This window comes from Rhinolophus sinicus, chromosome 18, assembly GCF_057876585.1.
Source record: "Rhinolophus sinicus isolate RSI-liver-muscle chromosome 18, RSI-T2T, whole genome shotgun sequence".
Classification (NCBI taxonomy): Eukaryota; Metazoa; Chordata; class Mammalia; order Chiroptera; family Rhinolophidae; genus Rhinolophus; species Rhinolophus sinicus.
Genome location: NC_142518.1, coordinates 117,292,692 through 117,315,712, shown reverse-complemented (window position 1 = coordinate 117,315,712; position 23,021 = coordinate 117,292,692). Strand labels below are relative to the sequence as shown.

At 35.9% G+C, this 23,021-nt stretch overlaps 1 protein-coding gene, 1 long non-coding RNA gene and 1 pseudogene across 2 annotated transcripts in view; 2 read left to right on the top strand and 1 right to left on the bottom strand.

Moving 5' to 3' along the window:
• Window positions 1-1,387, top strand: part of ABCB7 (ATP binding cassette subfamily B member 7) — a 50,498-nt gene extending 49,111 nt beyond the window's left edge. Inside the window, exon 15 of the mRNA XM_019747975.3 lies at window positions 757-1,387. Within this exon, the coding sequence (XP_019603534.1) occupies window positions 757-972 (216 nt within the window). The 3' untranslated portion in view covers window positions 973-1,387. The remainder of the gene's footprint in view (window positions 1-756) is intronic.
• LOC141569549 (uncharacterized) overlaps window positions 1-23,021 on the bottom strand; it is a 156,239-nt gene that overhangs the window by 78,269 nt on the left and 54,949 nt on the right. The window lies entirely within an intron of this gene.
• Window positions 6,963-7,070, top strand: LOC141569797 (U2 spliceosomal RNA; annotated as a pseudogene).

Below are 23,021 nucleotides of genomic sequence, written 5' to 3'. Positions count from 1 at the left end.
TCAAATTTCAGAATTTAAGATAAAGAACCTAAAAGCTGGAGAGGACTATCTAGAGGGGAAAATTGAACTAATAGATTACCAAATATAGTTGATTATGAGAAAAGTAATGTTCAGTCGGGTTTTATGATTCTGGAATAAAGTTTAGAGAGCATTACCAATAGTGACACTGAAAATTAAGCAAATGAAAACAAGGCAGTTACTGAGTCCAGGAAGAATGAAAAATTGTATGGTAAAATAATTGAAATCCTAGAACCTACTTGGCTCAATCGGTAATACTTAATGCAGTCATTAATAAGGTCGCTGAATATTAATTTAAACAACACTTATGATATAACAAATGATATTAGGAAACTGAGGAATGAGGCATTGGGAATGTGAGATAGTATGAGTGTTGAATTGCCTATGTATATGTGATGTAAATAGTTGCCATTTACAGAAAATACCACCTTAAAAAAATGTTACCTTTTCTGCCTTCAGAATGAAAAATTAAGCATTAAAATGTTAATTTGCTTTAAGTGAAGTGATTTTATAGTAGGGAGTTTCATAGCTTTTTGTTTGTTCACTGGACTGATAGCTCAGCAGTGAGGAAGGCATTCCTACTTCACTTTTACCCATTTACACTATAGATCAGCAATTGGGAGAGGTATTTTAATGAATGCAAATCTTCAAAACCCTTCAAAGTCCTGAGTTATGTATTTGCTATTATTTTGCTGGTACTTGACCTTTCTCTGTGTCTCTCTTGTTTTTGCTTTTTAGGGTAAGGTAGCTGAACGTGGTACCCACCATGCTTTGCTTGCTACCCCTGGCAGTATCTATTCAGAAATGTGGCATACACAGAGCAGTCATGTGCTCAGCCAAGATAACCCCAAATGGCATGCAAAGAAAGAAACTATGTCCAAAGAGGAGGAAAGGAAGAAACTCCAGGAAGAAATTGTCAACAGTGTGAAAGGCTGTGGAAACTGTTCCTGCTAAGTTACATGAGGCGTTTTCTTTTCTTTCTTTTTTTTTTTTTTGACTTCACATTTGCACTGAAGCAGAAGTGTTTTATTAAAAAAAAAAATCTTACATTCCCATTATCTATACTCCTTCTTTTAGATACAATGTGTTTGAAAGGGGATTTGAATTTTACTTCTTTCATAATCTATCTAATGTGGTATCTGTATTTATCCCCAAATTATTTTCTTGTTACTGCCTCAGTTATGCTCAAATCATCATTTTTGTTACTATTTGGCTTTACCCCATTTTTGAGGCCTGATAGCCGTTTCATATCCATAACCAGATGAATCAGATTGGTTTCCAAATTTTTGTAGTTTTTAAAACCTCCTTTATGCTGATAATTTAGATGGAAGGTCTGTTTTTTAAGGTAAATAAAAAAGAGGACAATGGGGTTCATTGTTTCTCTTTCCTCGCTGCCCCCACAGAAATACTTCAATGATAGATACCTATACTTACATCTTTTAAAGTACTTGACACTATATACCTTTTGGAGGAAAAACATTAATTCTCATGTTTGTATGTAGAATGTCCTTCATCATTAACCAGCATTATAACTATCATCTAGTGGTGGGAATTTTATTTTTCCACCAAAATGAGGCATTATAGTAGGGAGTTTCATAGCTTTTTTTTGTTGTTTTGGACAAAAATTTATATATTTCTCTTTAAAGACTTACAAACGCTGATGTAATTTGAGAGTTGCCATACTGGGAGTGATGGAAAGAGCTTAGGAAGTTAATTGCCTTTCCTATTTCCATCTAAAATGCACTGCTTTTGTTATCTGAAGTTATACAAAGAAACAACTAAATGAGATGTGTGCATTGCACGTGTGTGTGTGAGTGTGTGTGTGTGTGTGTACTCACGTGTATAAAGCAACATCCACTTAAAATGGTGACTCTTTAGGTAACTAGGACAGGGCTCGATGATCAGGGCTCTAATCTGTATTGACACTTCAGAATTACTTTATTACAAGTTCTTCCCTTCCCTTTTCGGCAATTTAAATTGCTGAACAAGGAGGAACACAAATGAAATAATCAGGTTTTACCTGCTAGAATTAGTTACTAAGATGTTGGTATGTATTCACTTAGAAAGCGCCTCTCTTTTATAATTTGAATTTGCATTAATTTGGTAGTAATCATTCAGTTTGAAAAACTGTGTAACTAATGACCAACTACATGACTGTGTGTAATGAGGTTTTATTTCTCAGAAAAGGTCTTAAAGTATTTATTTTACTGGTTTATGGTTTTAATGTGTTTTAAATGATAATTTGGAATGGGTGAGACGGATGGTTTTTTCTGTTTTACATCGTCATTGGTAGGAAGATATCTAAACTTATCTAACTCAGGTGTACAATTTTGTTATGTAAAGGCAATTTGATAAGTAGCTTGAAGCCACTATCTCACAGTCAGTCTTTGACTCCCGAGTAAGTAGTACTCTCTTGCTTTTGAAGTTGTAGTTAACACTGAGATAGGTAATCAACTGCAAAATGGGTTTTTTTCTTTGGACATACCTTCCTCTGAAGCCACAGACATTAGTGCTCTTCTAAGGGAAAAATAAAAGCACTTCCTTTGAATAAATCACCTGTGTTGCTAGAAATGTAGTCAGTCTAGATAGAAATTTTGCTTCTGTTAGTTCCTTCTGTACATTTCTAATGATGCTGATGGAAAAGATTTAGCTTAGTTGCATAATCAAGCAGGTAAGAATGACGTAACCATTAGTAATATTCATTTTAATTGTGAATAAATAAGTGATCCTGTGACATGGGAAACATTTAGTCAAAGAAGGATAGGAATATTTTTAGGGTGGGGATAATTTCCCCACTATGTGATCTGAAGCGATTCTTTTTCACATGATTGGAGGTGTTTTCTGGACCATTGGGTCATTATGGTCATAAACCAGTATTTTCAGCTAATAAAAACTTAAGTTACCTGAAACACATAGTTTTTGTAAGGGCTATAAGTGAGTTAAATATTTTTGTCTTAACTCTTAACATTATCTTAAGATGGTTCCATACAGTGAAATAATAGATGAATTAAAATGAAAGGAAAGCTTTTTAGGATGATTCACTCAGAAGAAATTACAAGAAAAAGGACATTTATTACAATTGCATTACAATATTACATACACAAAGGATAAAGTGTATACATTTCTAAGTCAGAGCTGCAACATAATTTTTAGTGTATTGAGATGAATAACGTACAGTTTTAGAATATGGGCTCTGAAAATGGAGCAAGATGATAGGGTTTTGTTTCTTATATCCCATTATTTTAAAGATTAAAAAATTTGCTTTCTTCCTAAGGGAATCCCAATTTACAAAAATTAAATTGAAACCAAGGTAATTTGGGATCATAAAAACTGGGCCAGATGCCTTCTTGGAGGTTTTTATCATAGAAATATCTTGGTGAGCAGATGGGCTCATTTGGAAATTGAGGGTCATTTCTTAGAATCAGAAAAAAGCCTTAGCATTTGGATAAACCCAAAATATGCCTTTACTTTTCATCTGTAGGGATTTTTACCTTAAAATAAATATTTTGCCTTTTCCCTTAGATATTGACAAAGTTCAGTTTGTGAAGATGGCTAATTTAAAAATGTGTTTTGCATTAAAGGCCAGATATTTAAAGATGGTATGATTCCTTGTTTCTGGATCACTTTGCCCAGACTGCCATCTTGCTCCTATCCTTCCTAATTGGTGGATGTGTCCGTGTATATTCATAACTCTCTTACCTTGTAGCTTTATCATGGCACATTCTGTTGTGGATTAGCAGTTGGAAGCATTTCAATATGTTTGCAATGGCAACTTTCTTAAGTTATAGAAAGGCCCCTTCTCCCTACTTTGAGTATATAGAGTTGGAATGTAAACGGTATATTAGGTGACAATATTAAGTCAAATAAACTAGTTAAAACTGATTAGTTAAGACAAAATGACTCAGTGAGAGAGGTCCTTTACAGTTTTATTGTTATAGCAATCTGTGCAGATAATCAGTACTAAATAAACAATATATCTTTGTAACTAGCAATGGGTGTCCCATTGAAGCAGTTCTTTTCTGCAGTGTATAGGGAGAACTGATATTTTGCTATTGACACACTCAGAATAAGTACAGATAATTAATGGTCACTCTGGGAGTGTGGCCTTTTGCAACCTTTTACAGAAGGTGAAAACTTGGAATTGTCTCAGAGAGAAAGTAATTGCTTGCAGAGCTTATAATATGGGTAAAATGGTAGCAAATTATACTGCTTTCACTTAGAATTAAGCTGTCATATTTTTGATGACCAATCAGTGAAAGGCAACATTGTGTTGCTCCCTGTTTCTCAGCTGTAATGATCAAGAATGAAATCTTTGGGGTGGAGAAATGTCTTGACAGCAAGCCATGCATTAAACTAGCATTTTGACTAGCTAGGGGGAGTTGGATTTTAAGTATGCATTCTAATTACAAACAGGTTGGAACATTTTTTGGCTTAAAAAAGGCAGTGGATTATTTCTATATTTCCTGTTCTCACACAGTGGTGGTAGAATGTTTTTCACTGATGAGTTTCTATTTAATTTCTATTTCATAAAATAAGATTTTAGGCTTGGAAGGAATTTAGAGGTCCTTTCATACAATTTCCTCATTCTACAAATGCGGGAACTGAACTTCAGAAGAAGTCACTGAACTTGCTAGAGGCCAAGTTGAAATGAAAATCCTGGTTCCTGACACCCAGTCCATTTCTGTTTTTGCTGGACCATATTTCCACTCAAAAGTTATGTTCAAAAACGTAGTTGACTCTTGAACAAAACAATCCATGTATAAGTTGATCCACATAGTTCAAATCTGTTCAAGGGCCAACTGTGTTTTGGAGAGTGAAAGTCCAAGAGTGGTGAAGTAAGAAGTTCAGTGGATCCTCTCTCTAGCAAAAGAACAATTTAACTAAAAATTATCTTTTCAAAAAACAATCATTTAGTCTCTATAAATTGTCTAAAGAGCATATAGCAAATGGAGAAATATTTATTCAACAAAACCTAGTAAATCTCAAGAAGAACAGCAAGAGTCTGTGGCATTTAAGGAATCACCAGCACACTCTTCACCCCATCAGGTGTATGTTACAGAAGTTCTACCCTGGGTGCTCTGTTCTGGCAGGTGTAGTGAAGATGTTGAGGAGGGTAGGGCTTCCTCTTTCCCCAGCTTCCACTCGGGCTATGGTTTCACCCCCTGGCAGAGGTAGCTGCCTGCATTTCTCTCCCCTCCCATCCCCAAACCCTGTGGTGCAGAAACTGTTCCAGGTAGACACAGCCAAGAGGACTGCAGATTCCTCCCATCCTCAGCCCTCACTCTTAGGGTGGACACACTGCTCCATATGCACGCTGAAAGTACTGGGGGCCATGATTTCTTTCACCCCAGCTGACTCAAATGTTGGAGGTTTCACTCAAGGAGAGGAAAACAGAATACCAGGGACTGCCACCAAGCCCCGGTGCCCAGTTGAAGAGTGGTAGTTTCACTCTGGAACCCCAGTGCCCAGCTCTGGTTCTTTCCAAGGCCGCATGTATGTGATGAGGGCAAAGACTTCCCCCGCTCCATCTCAGGACTAACTTCATTTGAAACAGAGCATGGAGAACTCCATCCCTAAGGACATTATTAAAAACAATGGAGATCTTGGTGGAGAGCAATTAGGAGGAGCTAGTGCAAGCAGAGCAGCCAAGTTTAATAGAACCCTACAGGGAGCCAAACAGCCCTCCTGGGAGCACAGTCAACTCGGGGTTGAAAAAGTTGTGTGCATGTGCTGGGTCATACCCATTTACGAAGATCAGTGCAGAATGTGGGACAGACTTAAAAGCATTTCCCAACACTTGCAGACCCATCAACACAGGGCAGAAGCTTTGCTGGCGAAAGAAACTTGGCCAAACACTGACCAATAAGTTGCTCTGACCCAGAAGTGACAGCTAGAAACACAGGCTTAAAAATAAAATCACTCATCCCTGGCAATCTGGAAGACTGTGCATATGTCCAAGGCCATGCCTTCTCAGAACACAGAAAGAACCACTAAGCTACTAGTCCCTGCTGAGCATCAGTCAAAAAGTAAACTACCTGAACTATGTTAGCAGCCACCAAGCACACACATCCAATAGTAAAGAGTAAAAATGGTTCTGACCAATAAGTACCTTATGCTGACCCAAGTGCAACCCTTAGGTAGCTACAATAAAAGATATTCAATTGAATGAAAAAATATCTATCTTGATTCAACAGATATGCTATCTATAGAAGAAGCACTACATATTCAAAGATACAAATATGTTGAAAGTAAAAAAGATGGAAAGTGTATATACTATGCAATCACCAAATCATAAAGGAGTTGGAGTGTCTATACTAATATCAAACAAAATTAATTTTTAAACAAATGTTACTAAAGATAAAAAGGGACATTTCATAATGATTAAAGATTCAGTCCGTCAGGAAGATAGAACAATTTTAAACATGCATATAAGAACCCATCAGGATAGATGAAACAAAAGCTGAGAAATAATGGAAAAAATAGAGAATTCAACATTAATAGTGGGAGATTTCAAGGCCCCACATTCAATAATGGATAGAACAACTACGCAAGCAATGAAAGATCAGCAATGAAATAGAAGACTTGAATAGCAGAACACACATGCTGCATAAGTGCACATGGAACATTCTTCAGGATAGACCATACGCTGGGACACAAAACAAGTCTCAATAAATTTTAAAAGATTGAACTCATACACAATGTCTCTGGTCACGATAAAAATGATATTAGAAATCAGTGATGTAGAAAAGTTGGAGACTCCAGAAGGAAATTAAACAACACACTTTATGGGTTAAAGAAGAAATCACAAGGGAAACTAGAAGATACTTTGAGATGAATGGAAAAAATGTGTGGGATGCAGCTAACGCTGTCAATAGAGGTAAGCTTCTAGCTGTAAATGCCTATATTTAAAAACAAAGGACATCTCAAATCAATAACCTAACCTCATCGCTTCTCGGCCTTTTGGCTAAGATCAAGTGTAGTCCCTGTTCTTATCAGTTTAATAACCTAATCTGCTTTGAGAAACTAGAAAAAGAAAAGCAAGCTAATCCCAAAGCAAGCAGAAGGAAAGAAAGATTAGAGCAAAAATTAGTGAAATAGAGAAAATAAAATCAATAGAGGAAATTAGCAAAACCACAAGTTAGTTCTTTGGAAAGGTCAAGAAAATTGTTTCATATTTTAACAGACTGGCAAGTAACTAGATAATAAAGACTCAAATTAGTAAAATGAATGAAAGAGTGGATCTCACTACCAATCTTACACAAGTAAAAAAGACTAAAAGACTATTGACAACTGTATGCCAACAAATTAGGTAACTGAGATGAAATGGACAAATTCTTAGAAAGATACAAACTACCAAAACTAACATAAGAAATAGCCAAACCGAATGGGTCTATAACAAGTAGAGATTGTTACTTATCAAAAAACTACCCACCAAAAAAAGCCCAGGTTTCGATGGCTTTACCACTGAATTTTTTCAAACATTTAAAGAAGTATTAATACCAGTACTTCACAAACTTTTCCAAAAAATAGAAGAGGGAATTCTTCCCAACTCATTCTATGAGACTAGTATCCTGATGGAAAAACCAAAGACATCACAAGAAAACTAGTGCACTATATAGAGATACAGATATCCTCAACAAAACACTAGCAAACTAAATCTAGCAACATTTTAAAGGGATTAGGCAGCATATCCACGTCCAGGGATGCAAGATTAATGTAACACCCAAAAATCAATGTAATACACTAGTAATAAAGGACAAAAAATATCATTTTAATAGATGCAGAAAAAGTATTTAACAAAATCCAACACCCTTTCATGAGAAAAAAAGCGTAATAAAAACTAAGTGTTCAAGGAAGCCTTTTCAACTTGATAAGAGCCATCTACGAAAAACTCGGTTAACATCATACTTAATGATGAATGACTGAATTATGTTCTAACATCGCGAATGAGACAAGAATATTTGCTCTTACCACTTCTATTCACTATGGTATTGGAGGTTCTAGCCATGGAAAATAGGCAATAAAAACAAAGTTGGAGGATTCTGTGTGGTATTTGCATAAGAATGGAAATATAAATCAGTGGAATTGACAATTCAGAAATAAACCATTGCATTTATGGCCAACTGATTTCTGAAAAGGGTTCCAAGATGATTCAGGGGGGAAAGGATATTAACTTCAACAAATAGTGCTGAAACAAAAATATTAAGGTAAACTCTTCCACACCATCTAAAATAGACTCAAAGTAAATCATAAACATAAAAATACACTCAAGGTAGATCATAAACATAAAGGTAGAAACTAAAACTATAAAATTCTTAGAAGAAAATACAGTAAGTTCATGACCTTAGGTTAGGTTTCTTAGATGTGACATCAATAGCACAAGCCACATAAGAGAAAATAAATAAATTGAACATCAAAATTAACAACTTTTGTGCTTCAAAAGACACCATCAAAAAAGTGAAAAGACCCTTAGAATGGGAGAAAATATTTGTAAGTTATATCTGATAAGGGACTGTATCCAGAAGATATAAATAATATGTAAGTATACTTACAACTCAAAAAAAAAATCTAATAACCCAATTTAAAAAAATGGGGACAAGATTCGAGCAGAAAATTTGCAAAGACAAATGACCAATAAGTACATGAAAAGATGCTCAACAAAACTCATAGACGTAGACTATAGTTTAGTGGTTACCAGAGGGTAAGGGGGTAGGGGGGCTCTCGAAGAGGGTAAACGGGGTCAAATATATGGTGATGGAAGGAGAACTGACTCTGGGTGATGAACACACAATGGGATTTATAGATGATGTAATACAGAATTGTACACCTGAAATCTATGTAACTTTACTAACAATTGTTACCCCAATAAACTTTAATTAAAAATAAAAAGATGCTCAACATCATTAGCCACGAGGCAAATGCAAATGAAAACCACTGGGAGATAGCACCTCACACTCACAAGGAGGGCTACAATGAAAAAGACAGAAAGTAAGGATGTTGGCCAAGGATATGAAGAAAGTGGAACCCCATACATTGCTGGTGGGAATGTCAAATGGTGCAATTGTAAGTGAATAATTTTATTATTAAATTAATTTCATAGTTGCATGGAATATCAGAATTGGAAGAATTAGATGGCTTAGTGCAGGGATCTAGAAGCTTTTTCTATAAATACTCCAGAGTCTTCAAAGTTTCTAATTTTTCCCATGATTGGCTCCTTAATTTAGCTTGTAAGCTTTCAGGCAATGTGTGTTCCTTTTTCTTTTTCTTTTAATGTAACACCTAGCTCTCATGCAATAATAAATAACTAGCATTAAAACAATGAACTATAGCTAACTTTACGGTGGTCAGGATTCTCTGAAATACATGAAATCCATAAATAATTATTAAGTCCCATCTCACCTTCCTATCCACCAGTAGATTCATTAACATATGAAAATGGATTCCTTACCCTTTGTATTATCTCACTTTAGCCCACTGGTAGTGGGAGAGCAGCAAAATGACCAAAGGCCTGAAATCCAGAGGAAGAAGAAAGTTTAATCATTGATAATCTGGGAATCAAGTTTTCAGCTATGGAATAATTAAGAATTGACTAAGGAACCCTTGGTTTCCCAGCTGACTTCCCCTCCTGATAAAACTCTGATGGTCAGGCTTTTGTTAAGCAGAGCACTCAAAAGAGAATGAAAAGGACAGCTTTCTAGATTTGTTGTTGAATGTCCTTTTTAAAAATATTTCTGTGCAGGATTTTGTTATCCCTTAGATCCTGCTGTTTTTCATGAATCTGTCTGTGTTTAGGAAAAAAAATGATAAGTATAGTAATATAATCAAACAAAGGCTTCATATTAATTTCAAATGGCTGTGTCTTCTCTAAGGTCTCTTAGGTATTTACACTCCTCTTACTATTTTAAGATCACGTGAAATGCCTTAACATATCATTTAATTTCTAGCTCAGAATACAACTTGTTTGCATGGTGTCTACATCCATTTGTGTAGCCATTCTAACTTAATGTTTGAAATATAGTTAATGTTCTAAGAAAGTGATGACTGACATGACCAGCTCTAACACACAGGTCTTCCTGGCTAACAGTGAAAAGTTTCCAGGCCCTGGATGAAGGTTTATGTGGAAGATAGCACAGTAATATCACTAATTCAATAAACACTATGGGTGAAAACTGTGAAAATGTTACGGCAGACACAGGGAGAATATGGTCATGTAATGACAGGCAGAGAATGCCTGGGGTACCAGAAGCTGCAATGTATCCTTAAACTGGCAGGACACTGGAATTCTGAATAGTCTCAAATTTCCCAAAGAAGAGTGTTATAAAGAGCTATGTATTCATATACAGCAACCGCTAAGAAACTTATGACCTAAAGCAAAGGTAAACAAACTTTCTTGAAACTTCTTAGATGCTATACCAACTGGACAACCTCTGCCCAGTGTGAAGACTACTTGGATTTTTTTTACAACCTTTATCTAGTTTAATGCGCTTCCATTTTTTACCTGCTTGCTTCTGTTCATGGCAGTGTTTTGAAGACTGCTTGTTCAACTACAACTGCATATCCAAGCTGTGGGAAAATGTAAGTCTTAAGTTCAATTTTGGCCAGTTTCATTTCCACACTGGGCTGGAGTTGGAGGTTTATTATCAGTCTATGGAAGACCAGATAAATTTCAATGCAAATTCAATTTTGCTTAAGTAACATCATAAAGTAACAATTGTTGAGATCGCATGCCTCATATGATCCATTTCAAACCATAGAGAATTGCATCTTTATGTGCATCACTGTTCTAGGACAAATGCATGTGAACAGCTGAAACATCTTAAAAATGCACCAAACTTATGATGTCTCAAACCAAATTTGAATTTTCTGTTTGTAGTCCTGTCAAGTGATGTTATTTCTTGTACACCACTCCTTTTGCAAACTGATCTCCTATTGCCTTTCATTTGACCTAGATGGGCCACGAGACCTATGGAAGGATTGGGACAGCTGTGATTTCCCTCCTAGGACAGTGATCTCTGTCTTGTCCTATCTCTAGAAAGGGACCTGCTCTGGCTGTGGGACAAGCTTCTCAGTCTTGGGATCTGCACTGAGGTGGACTCTGTGAGGTCAAAACACTGTTTGCTTTTTTCACTCTCATTCTCTCAGAAGTATATAATGTTTGCCAGAGGCTATATGATATATGATGATATCATTCTTCTGACAGTCAATGTGTACATTCTTGTGTTTTCCAGAATTTTCTAAGGTAATAGGTTTAGAGTATAAATATGGGTGTATATATATACACACATATATATATATATACACACACAACTAAGTTTGTTTTCATTACTTCTACTGTTTTCTTACCAGCTATCGATGATTATAACTGTAATAATCTCTGTAACCTTTTTATTATTCACCAAATCAGTTTTAAAAATCCAGAGTTTCCCTAATACCTACACAGGAAGTAAGTACACTTTATTTTCCTTATTTAGTGGTTATAATTTTTAAAAATTTCAGAAACTTCTAAATTTTTATATTTTATCTGAAGCTTATTTTAGAATTAAGTAAGATTGTATACTGACAAAAGTCTTATTTATAATATATTTTTCTTATACTTAGAGATGGGTTATTGGCTTACAAAAGGGAGACTAAAAGAATTTCTCAACCCATAGCTATTCCAACCGTTTCTCAAGATGCTGATTCAAGGAAGCAAGGACTATACTCCTAAAAACTACAAAACTGTAAATTAAAATATGATGAAGACTATTTCTCTCAGCTTTATAGATGGTAATAATTTACCCTACTGTGTCATGTGACACATTTGTAGATAATATTATGGTACTAGTTAAATTGTAACATTATTTTGCATTCAGTCACTTAGAGATTGTAGAAAAAAGAATTCAGTATTTTAAACATAGATGGGATAAGCTCTTTAAATCCAAAAATTGTTTGTTACAGCTTTAAAAAGTAGAAATAAAGCCACCAAAGCAATTTATGCATAAATTATCATCAATTGGCTAGAGAAGCACACACAATAACTAAGAGACTAATTGAGCCTTGTACAGTTGACATTCCTTAATGAATGCTTGCTGAATGAAAAGTCAGTAAAAGAAATCGTAGTACTGCCACTTTGCAATGATACAGTGACTCATCTAATTAAATATTTAGCTGTAAATATGAAGATGACTTATCGTCAGAATTATACTTTTGCCTTGCAAATGGCTGAATCTACAAATGTGGCTGAAGTTGCTGTGAATACATGAAACTACACACATGTGTTGCTGAAATATGTAAAGTACTGAATAACTTTTTTGAATCTCATGGTTTATCCTGGAACAACTGTGTTGACATTTGCACTGAGATGGTGGAAAAACAGTAGTAGGTCCAACTTCTGGTCCCTTAGCATGAATCAAGCCAATGGTACCAAACTGTACTACTAGTCATTGTATTCTTCACCCTTGTATACTTACAATAAATAAATTCGCTAGTTTTATTTAAGAATATCCTTAATAAAACAGGAAAAGTTATTTTATTAACTGGAAACAAGTGCATTTATTTGAGTCTAGAGCTGAATTGGCCACTTTTTTCACTTGAAAGGACTGACAGAACTATGACTATTCAGAATTGAATATTTAACAGACGTTTTCCCCAAAATTAACAAAGCGATCAAGGAAAGCAATGCACAGTATCTGTTACCAGTGATAAAATTTGGGAACCCAACAATAATTAGAATTTTGAGAAACTTGTATCCAGCACTGTAAGCCTGGTAGCTTTCCAATAGTGACTTCCCTAAAGAGATCAGTGATGATATTAACAAATGTGATATTTTTGTTATTTTGTAATGGAATGCATCAAATTTGGAGTACGTCCATAATTTAATGAACTAGTATTTTCCATATGCATGGATAAAAGATTCATTCAAAGTACAAGATAGACCAATGGATTTCAATGTAACAGAGTCTGAAAATTTTGTTGATATGGTTTCACATTCCACAGTGCAACCTTTAAGAAACTACCACTTGTCAAATTTTGTTGTAGAATCAAAAAAGAATATCTGAAAAACCTGTTAAAATTATATTCCCCCTTTTCCAACTATGTATCCTTGTGAGACCACATTTTCTTCAACCAAACCAACATATCAGAACAGATATGGAGTATACCCCCCGCCACTTTTAAAAACAGTAGAATTTATACATTACCCTGCTAGTAACCCTATTGGTCTTTCTTATTAGAATTGTAGATATTCAGGTCGAGCCACATTGTTGAGTTCAGCACATAATAGGAGCTCATTTGTTATTTGACTGACTGATCTTATAGAAACATGACCAACAAAGGCCTCTGGGTAGTGGTAATGCAGTTGTGAGGTCAGTTTTTGCCCTGCCCTTTGGTGCATTCACAGAGAATATCACATAACACAGACTTTTAAAAGTTCCTGTTCATGGTGGACTTTTTGGGGAATTTAGTCTACAGACCGTGCCAAGTCTGCATAGACTTAAAAACCCATCTTCAATAAATTCCAATGCAATGTCTTTAAAATATTCCCAGGGACTAAGATTTGAAATGAATAAAAATGTCATAAACAAATTATAGTTGACACAACCTAATGGAGAGGATTTTACTTAACATTTTTGACTATCCTCTTAGGGGAGATTAGAGTGGGTATTAGGAAACCTAGAATCCAGTCCTGGCTCTGATATTTGTTGTTGAGATGACTTTACTCTGGATGATGTCTGTCTCCCTGTACCTCACAGGAATAGTATAAGAGAGTGGAATGTATGTGAAAACATATTGAACTCCTTAATATAAAAAGTTTAATGCCACAGCTAGACTTAAGAATAAAGTTGTCTTTTATTTTCCAATCCAAAATGCCCCATTTCCACTCCTTCACACATTTTGAGAGCTGTTAAAGTGTAATATTTAAGGCATATTATAAGCCATGAACCCTGCCAAAAATATCAGGCGGTCCAATATAAAAACAAATATGGGTTTTTACCTCTAGTAAGGCACTACCAACCCTTCCAGTTAGTTACTCAGGCTTATACTCGTGATTTTTTTTATTTATGCCACACCAAACTGTAAGCTCCTGGAGAGCAGAGACCATTTTTTCCACCTGGTGAAGGCCCTTCTTATGGTTCATTAGATGTGTATTAAATGAAATAGACTCTCAGTGTAACATTGGTTGTACAGCTTCTCGCCTTTTAATTCTTGTAATAGCCTTTTAAGTGGTCTTACCTCCAGTGAACAAATAAGGCTCTGAATTATTTTCCCATTCCTATCATTCTCTTTCCAGCTCGTTCTCCCTATTACTCTGCAAATTTAAGAGGTCATCGGACGTTATTATCATAAACTGAACTAAGAAGCCTTTGTAGCAAAAAAAGGAAAAAGAAAATTGTGTGCAAATGTAAGATGAAAGGTTCAAGGGCAGCCTAAGAATTGCCCAAGTTACGTTAGTGTGAAGCTCCAACATCTGCTGTTCCTCAATTAATTGCCCAAAGACCTGGTTAGAACATAGCTGGAACTCCCAAAGCCACATTTCCTATCAGATGTATGAATGATTCACAAAACAATTTCTTCCTTTAATTTTTTATTTTGTTTAAAGTCAGGTGTGTCATCCTAGTCTCCTACAGATGTCTTCAGAATCACTCAAAACACAGTATTTTGCCAAACTTCCTTAATTTACCCTGGCTTCTTAATTCAAACAACAGACACTTGCTCCTAGAGTATCTCCAATTTGTCTTTCTTCATTATGAACTGTCCTAGTTTAGGCTCTTGTTACCTTACCTCAAACACCCACCCCCCATTCATTTCCTTTTTTATTTTTTTCAAATTTATTGGGGTGACAATTGTTAGTAAAATTACATAGATTTCAGGTGTACAATTCTGTATTACATCATCTATAAATCCCATTGTGTGTTCAGCACCCAGAGTCAGTTCTCCTTCCATCACCATATATTGGATCCCCTTTACCCTCATCTACCAACCCCTGCCTTACCCACTGAACCTATTCATTACTTTCAAATGGAAGTTTTAACACCCTAAGTGGTCTGTACCTCTACTTTTATCTCCCATACCCCAATGCTGACAAAATTATCTTCCTAAAACACATTTTGTCCTTTTCCCCCTTGGCCCTTGTTTAAGTTATTTCTTCATGGAGTGCCATAAACCTGGCTTCTTGAAGGTTTATCCATTCTTTAAAGAAGGCCCATCAAACAAATGAGAAACAGAAACTCATAGACACAGACAATAGTTTAGTGGTTGCCAGAGGGTAAGGGGGGTGGGGGGTGGGGGGTGGGAGATGAGGGTAAGGGGGATCAAATATATGGTGATGGAAGGAGAACTGACTCTGGGTGCTGAACACACAATGGGATTTATAGATGATGTAATACAGAATTGTACACCCGAAATCTATGTAATTTTACTAACAATTGTCACCCCAATAAATTTAATAAAAAAAAATCCATTTTTCAAAAACTTAGGTTTCTATCCTCAGTTTAAATTCATCTCTCCTGACCCCATACTCCCTTCACACTTGGACTTGTTGTGTTTTGGTAACCCAATAATCATCTTAACTGTGTTATTCTCTTCTGTAATCTTCTTAAGAAAATTCCTCGTTTATAATTACTCCACAGCACCACCCAGCATAATACTTTGCACCTAATATATATAGTATAATATCATTCAGTAAATGTTGAATAAAATTTGGATGAAAAATAAAGTTTGGACTACCAGTCTAGTAGCTCTTGCTTGTTAATACTGGGTTTTCATTGCTGAAAATGATTCTATGGCCAGGAAATGGATAATGTTTGCTGTCTGCCTCAGGTAATATTAGGAGGGTGAAAGAGCATAAAATACACATTCTGAAAGAGTGCTATTAAAGCCATCAGACAAGAAAAAGCTAAAGAAGTTCATCACCACCAAATCAGTATTACAAGGAATGTTAGAGGGACTTCTTAAAGATGGAAAAAAAGATAAAAAAATATGGATAATAAAATGGCAATAGCTACATATCTATCAACAGTTAATTTAAATGTAAATGGATTAAATGCTCCAATCAAAGACATAGGTGGCTGAATGGATAAGAAAACAAGACCCTCACATATGCTGCCTACAAGAGACTCACTTCAGATTGAAAGACACACACAGACTGAAAGTAAGGGGATGGAAAAAGATATTTCATAAAAATGGGGGGAAATAAAAGCTGGAGTATCAATACTTACTCATGTGCCAGATAAAATAGACTTTGAAACAAAGGCTATAAGAGAGAAAGAAGACATTTCATATACAATAGCCAAGATATGGAAGCAACCTAAGTGTCCATCGATACACTACTGGATAAAGAAGAATTGGTACATATACACAGTGGAGTATTACTCAGCCATAAAAAAGAATAAAATCTTACCATTTGCAACAACACGGATGGACCTACAGGGTATTATGCTAAGTGAGATAAGTCAGGCAGAGAAAGACAAATACCATATGATCTCACTTATATGTGGAATCTAAAAAGCAAAATAAATGAACAATAAAAACAGGCTCAAAGATACAGAGAACAAACTGACTGTTCCTAGATGGGAGGGGGTTGGGAGCAGGGTGAAAAAGATGAAGGGATAAGAAGTATAAATTGTCAGTTACAAACTAGACATGGAGATGTAAAGTACAGCACAGGGAATATAGTCTATAATATTGTAATGTATGGTGCCAGGTGGGTGCTAGACTAGTCAGGGGGGTCACTTCTTAAATTATATAAATGTCTAACTACTATGCTGTACACCTGCAACTGACATAATATTGAATTTTAACTATAATTGAAAAATTAAAAAAATAAAAGTCATTAGGTCTCTAAAGATCCAGTGTTTTGTTTATTATTAAGACATAGAATCTTCAATAATATCTCCTCAGTGTTCTCATCCTAGCAAATGTGTTAGTAGGACCTAACAGTTGTGATATGCTGAGTTGTGCTTGATCCATAACTACAGTCATTGTCACAGATAGGAACTAGGCTTGCTTATCTTTGTATGATTTACCTCTTACCACCTTATCACTCAGCATTCTAATTTCTTCAATAAGAAGGTGCCCAGTTATCAAGCAGCCCATCAGCAAACACCCATGAGTGAATAACACTGCAAGTTTAGAAACACATACATTCAATAAATAGCAACTAAGCACTTGTGAAATGTCCATTCCTGTTGTAGGTGATTGGAGATTACAGTGCTGGATATGATAGACATAACTTCTGCCCTCAAGAAATTCACATTCACGGTCAAGACGGTGGAGTAGGAAAACACTGTGCTCACCTCCTCCCATGACCACATCAAAATTACAACTAAACTACAGAACAACCATCACTGAGAATCACTTGAAGTCTAACTGAACAGAAGTCCTATAACTAAGGACACACAGAAGACGACACATCGAGACTGGTAGGAGCGGCAGAGACGAGGAACGGGCTGGTCCCACTGCTATTATGCAGTGGTTAAGAAATGGGAGGGATATTGTAAATAGTGCTCCATTGACGATAGGGGTGCATATATTTTTTTCGAATCAGTGTTTCGGATTTCTTTGGATAAATACCAGAAGTGGAATTGCTGGTCATATGGTAGTCCTATTTTTAATTATTTGTGGAACCTCCATACTCTTTTCCATAGTGGCTGCACCAATCTGCAATCCCGCCAACAGTGCACGAGGGTTCCCTTTTCTCCACATCCTCACCAGCATTTGTTGTTCGTTGATTTATTGATGATAGCCATTCTGACTGGAGTGAAGTGGTATCTCATTGTGGTTTTTATTTGCATTTCTCTGATGATTTGTGACATTGAGCATCTTTCATATGTCTGTTGGCCGTCTGTCTGTCCTCTTTGGAGAAATGTCTTTTCATGTTTCTGCCCTTTTTTCAATCAGATTGTTATATATTTTTTGCTATTGAGTTATATGACTTGTGTATTTTGGACATCAACTCTTTATTGGATATGCGTATATTATTTGCAAATATATTCTCTCATTCACTAGGTTGTCTTTTTGTTTTGTTGATTGTTTCCTCTGTTGTGCAGAAGCTTTTAAATTTGAAGTCCTATTTGTTTATTTTTGCTTTTGTTTCCCTTGCTCGAGGATATGTATCCAAAAAACCATTACTCAGACTGATGTCAAATAGTTTACTGCCTATGTTTTCTTCTAGGAGTTTTATGGTTTCAGGCCTTACATCAAGTCTTCAACCAATTTTGAGTTTATTTTTGTAAGTGGTGTAAGAGAGTGGTCCAGTTTCAATTTTTTTGCAGTTTAGTTTTCCCAGCACCACATGTTGAAGAGACTGTTGTTACTCCATTGTATATTTTTACCTCCTTTGTCATAGATTAGTTGACCATATGAGTGGGGGTTTACTTCTGGGCTTTCTATTCTGTTCCATTGGTCTGTGTTTCTGTTTTCATGCCAGCACCATGCTGTTTTGATTATTATAGACTTGTACTGTAGTTTGAAACCAGGAAGTGTGATACCTCCAACTTTGTTCTTCTTTCTCAAGATTGCTTTGGCTATTTGGGATCTTTTGTGGTTCCATATAAATTTTAGGATTAATTGTTCTAGTTCTAAGAAGAATGTCATTGGTATTTAGTTAGGAATTAAATTGAATCTGTAGATTGTTTTGGGGTAGTATGGTCATTGTAATAATATTAATCTTTCCAATTGATGAGCATGGTATATCCTATTTACTTGTGGCTTCTTCAATTTCTTTCTTTCTTCTTCTTTCATGTCTCTCAATCTTCTATTTTGTCGTTCACCTTCTCCTAGGTGAATTTATACCCAGAACTGAGGAGCAGAGAGTCTTAAGGAAAGGTCAACAACATTATTATTGATCTTATTGCAAGCAAAGCCATCAGGCATCTGATTTACTGTCTTCCTGGTACATGTCATGCACCACATGGCTTTGCTTATTGTCATCTCTCTCTAATCATGTATGTGACTTGATAATATGAGGCACTGTCCTCAAGGCTACTGCTTGACACAGATACAATGAAAGACCCAAGTAGCAGGAGGCTCGTCTGTACTAAGCAGCTGTTCACCAGGGCCACCTCCCTCCATTGAGAGAATGCAAGCACTTCACACATTAGCTTCCTGATTCTGCAGATGTCTGCATTTTCTTCCTCTCTGTCTCCCTTTGTGTCTTTTAAAAAAATTCATCTTTGTTCTTCAAAATCCCCGCTTGAAGAGCCCCAACAACTGCATCATTCATCCCTGGTTTAAAGCAAAGGGAAGTTAATATGCTTTTTAAAGGAATACAGAGGTAATATGATACATAAGACCTTTTGCCTACACTAGTATTGGTGTAAGGTAGTTTTAAACAAAACAGCTTGAGTTCTAAACTTAACCAGATGGAAATGTGCCTGGTGCGCATTGGAACTAATTCAGAAAAGATTGTTAGCCAATAGATGAGCCAGTTTAGACCAGCACATGCCAAAAATGGTCAATCAAGTTGTCCCAAGTGTGAGTCCCCCATAGCAGATGTCGCTGTCTCTCTGAAGGCTCTTGAGTGTCATCCTTTAGCATGTTGGTGGGTTTTATACATGTACACATTGACATAAATAAATCCTTGGCCTGTAGCCACTCTATCACTCTATCAGCAAAGAGCATAAGCCTTCTCTTAGGGCTTTTAAATTAACACAGATTTTGAAAATCAAACAAAAGCTATGAATATACACAATTAATTCCAAGCAACTATCTTTACTTTTCTCATCTTTTCATGTACCTCTATTGTAAAAACAACAAAAATCTGAGATCATAATTGTTCACACTTTCATCATCTAATAAAAGTCAGTATTTTTATTTGTCCATGTTATCTTCTATTGCTTGCCCTTTTTTGAAATTCAATTTTGAAATTGTCATTTGTTAATATGGATCAGAAATGTAAAATTGCCCTCCTAGAAGTGGACACACACTGGAAGGGCTCTGCCTTCCCAAACCTGGACAATATAGGGATATCCAAAATGCAATGATGGTCTTTATAGTACTTAGTGGTTCAAAAGGCTCTTTCATATCCATTGCATCATGACATTGTTATGACAAGCTTGCAAGGCAGGGAGAACTCTAGGAAACTGACAAGAAGTAGAAGTTCTCTTGTCATCCCTTCTCCTGGCTCAACCAGAATACAAGCCCTACCTGGACAGAAGGCCAGTGTGAAGAGCTTCAGAAGCACAGAGCAGGTTGAGATCACGTCTAAGTGAACTGAATGACGTTTGAATGGGGGGTTGCAGAATGGGTAACATTTGGACCTGTAGAGATGCCAAGGGAGGGAATAGAAGGTAACAGTCAAAGCAACAAGTTAGGAAAGCATGTAACACATTCAGCAAGCTGTTTGCTGGAGTGCCAGATACATGAAGATGAATCATAGGAAACAAGGCTGCGGAGGTAGGCTGAGGCCTGATCATGAAATGTCTTGAATGCCATATTTAAAAGTTTAACTTGTTTTCTGTAGACAGTATGGTTTTTGAAGGAAAAATATGCCAAACATCCCTTGCATTATTTGGGTTCTGTTAGTCTCTAATCATGTGACCTTGGGCAAGTTAACCTCCCTGTGCTTCATTTTTTCATCTGTAAAACGGGTATAATAACAATTTCTACTCCAGAGGATTACTATAAGGATTAAGTGAGATAATGCATGTAAAGCCCTTAGGACAGTGCCTGGTACATAGTAAGCAGTCTGTTATTATTATCATAACATTTCATCTCCATCATCAGTAAGCTCCATTATCAACTGTAACATGTGGAAGTGGTACTGCTTAATTTCTAAAGCCCTTTGACATCCTCAACACTATTTATCACCATCATCTCCTTTCTGCTGAGCTGCAGAAGTGAGGTTTGCTCTCCAAAACAAAATAAGTCCTCAACCCACATGCACACAGTTGTGTAGATTTCACCTTTGAGCCTCACACCTACTCTGTGAGATTAATATCCCCATTCTTATAGTTGAGGAAATGAAGGCATAGAGAGGGTAATGACTCTCCCAAGGTCACACAGTTGGTTAGTGGTAGAGCCAGCTCACCATCTCCACTACATCAATCAGATCTAGCAACCTGTTCATTAAATTCTGTTCATTTCCCCAGTTTAATTCAAAGAGGCAGACTGAAGCTGTCAGAGAAATGCCAGCCCATTTAGCTCACTGTAGACATACCAATAACAATATGTTACAATATAACTTTGTGGAAAACAGTTGAAACCATTATTTTAAAAAATGAGACCCTTTCCTCACGTGAGAACTGTCTGTCTGCCCTTTCCCATTTGCGTGGAAAACTGAAGGCGGGCCTAAACTCTGTTTTCATTGAGAACAAGAGAAAGTTCTGCCCTTTTTTGTTTCTCTCTTTATTTGAGAACAATAAAACAAAGGTAAAAACACAATGAAGATGTGGGCTTCACCCTAAAAATAACAATCATTATTAATCACTTATTATTAGAAGAAAGTCTTCTCACTTAATCCTTATTACATCTCATTTTACATCTAGTGAAACTGAGCTTCAGTTAGTTTTAGGTCATGAGGGATCTGAACCTCCAAGACTGACTGATACCAGAGCCAGTGACCTTGAAGCTGTGTTATATTCCTTTCAAAGCCTTGCTTGAGGTTTTCTACACCTGAGGGAAAGCCATCATGTGGGAAATTGACTCTAAAACAAATCATGAGATAAAGAATGATCTTTAAAGAAAAATATATTCTGATTGTACCAAAAGAGATTATAACTTTAAATTATAAGCAGTTCAAAAATTATGGATTAAATAAAAAGAGACTAGTAGTTTGTTATTTTTAAAGGATATTTACTAGAAACATCCTTTTTTTTCTTCTTCAATTATAGTTGACATTCAATATTATTTTATATTAGTTTCAGGTGTACAGCATAGTGGTTAGACATTTATATAACTTACGAAGTGTTCCCCCTGACTAGTCTAGTACCCACCTGGCAGTGCTTACATAGTTATTACCATATCATTGACTATATTCCCTATGCTGTACTTTGCATCCCGATGACTACTGTGTAACTACCAATTTGTACTTAATCCCTTCACCTTTTTCATCCACCCCCTCAACATCCTTCCCATCTACTAACCATCAAAATGTTCTCTTTATTTGTGATTCTGTTTTTGTCTTGTTTTGTTTATTCATTTGTTTTGTTTTTTTATATTCCATATATAAATGAAATTATATGGTATTTGTCTGTCTCTGACTTATCTCACTTAGCATAATATCCTCTAGGTCCATCGTTGTCACAGACGGTAAGATTTCATTATCTTTATGGCCAAGTAATACCCCATTGTATATATATATACCACATCTTTTTTATCCAGTTGTCTATTGATGACCGTTTTGGTTGTTTCCATATCTTCGCTGCTGCAATGAACACAGGGGTGCATATATATCTTTTCAAATTAGTGTTTCGCATGTCTTTGTATAAACACCCAGGAGTGGAATTGCTGGGTCATAAGGTAGTTCTATTTTTAACTTTTTAAGGAACCCCCATACTGTTTTCCATAGTGGCTGAACCAATTTTCAGTCCGACCAACAGTGCACTAGGGTTCCCTTTTCTCCACATCCTCACCAACACTTATTTGTTGATTTATTGATGATAGACATTCTGACAGGTGTGAGGTGATATCTCAGTGTGGTTTTAATTTGCATTTCCCTCATGATTAGTGATGTTGAGTATAGAGATAGGTAGTTTCTGATCTTATGCTCATTTTTCCAAATACAGGGTACTATTTGTGCTTTTTTATTTGTATTAAGAATTGTTATTAATACTTTATCAAAAAATGACCTTTCCCCCACCCTTTAACTGTTATTTTAAAGGAGTTCTTGCATTCTTCAGTGTGTGGTTTTAAATTTATCATTTGGTCCCAATTCTTCCTATTATGGAAGCCCATCTGTGGCTTTGTAATGAAAGGCATTGAAAATGTGATTTGATTAGCAAATGTGCTTTGTGGTAAGGCAGATTTTATTTAAAGTAAATATATTTAAATCACAGGTTAGGAAAACTTGATTTCATAGAATCATA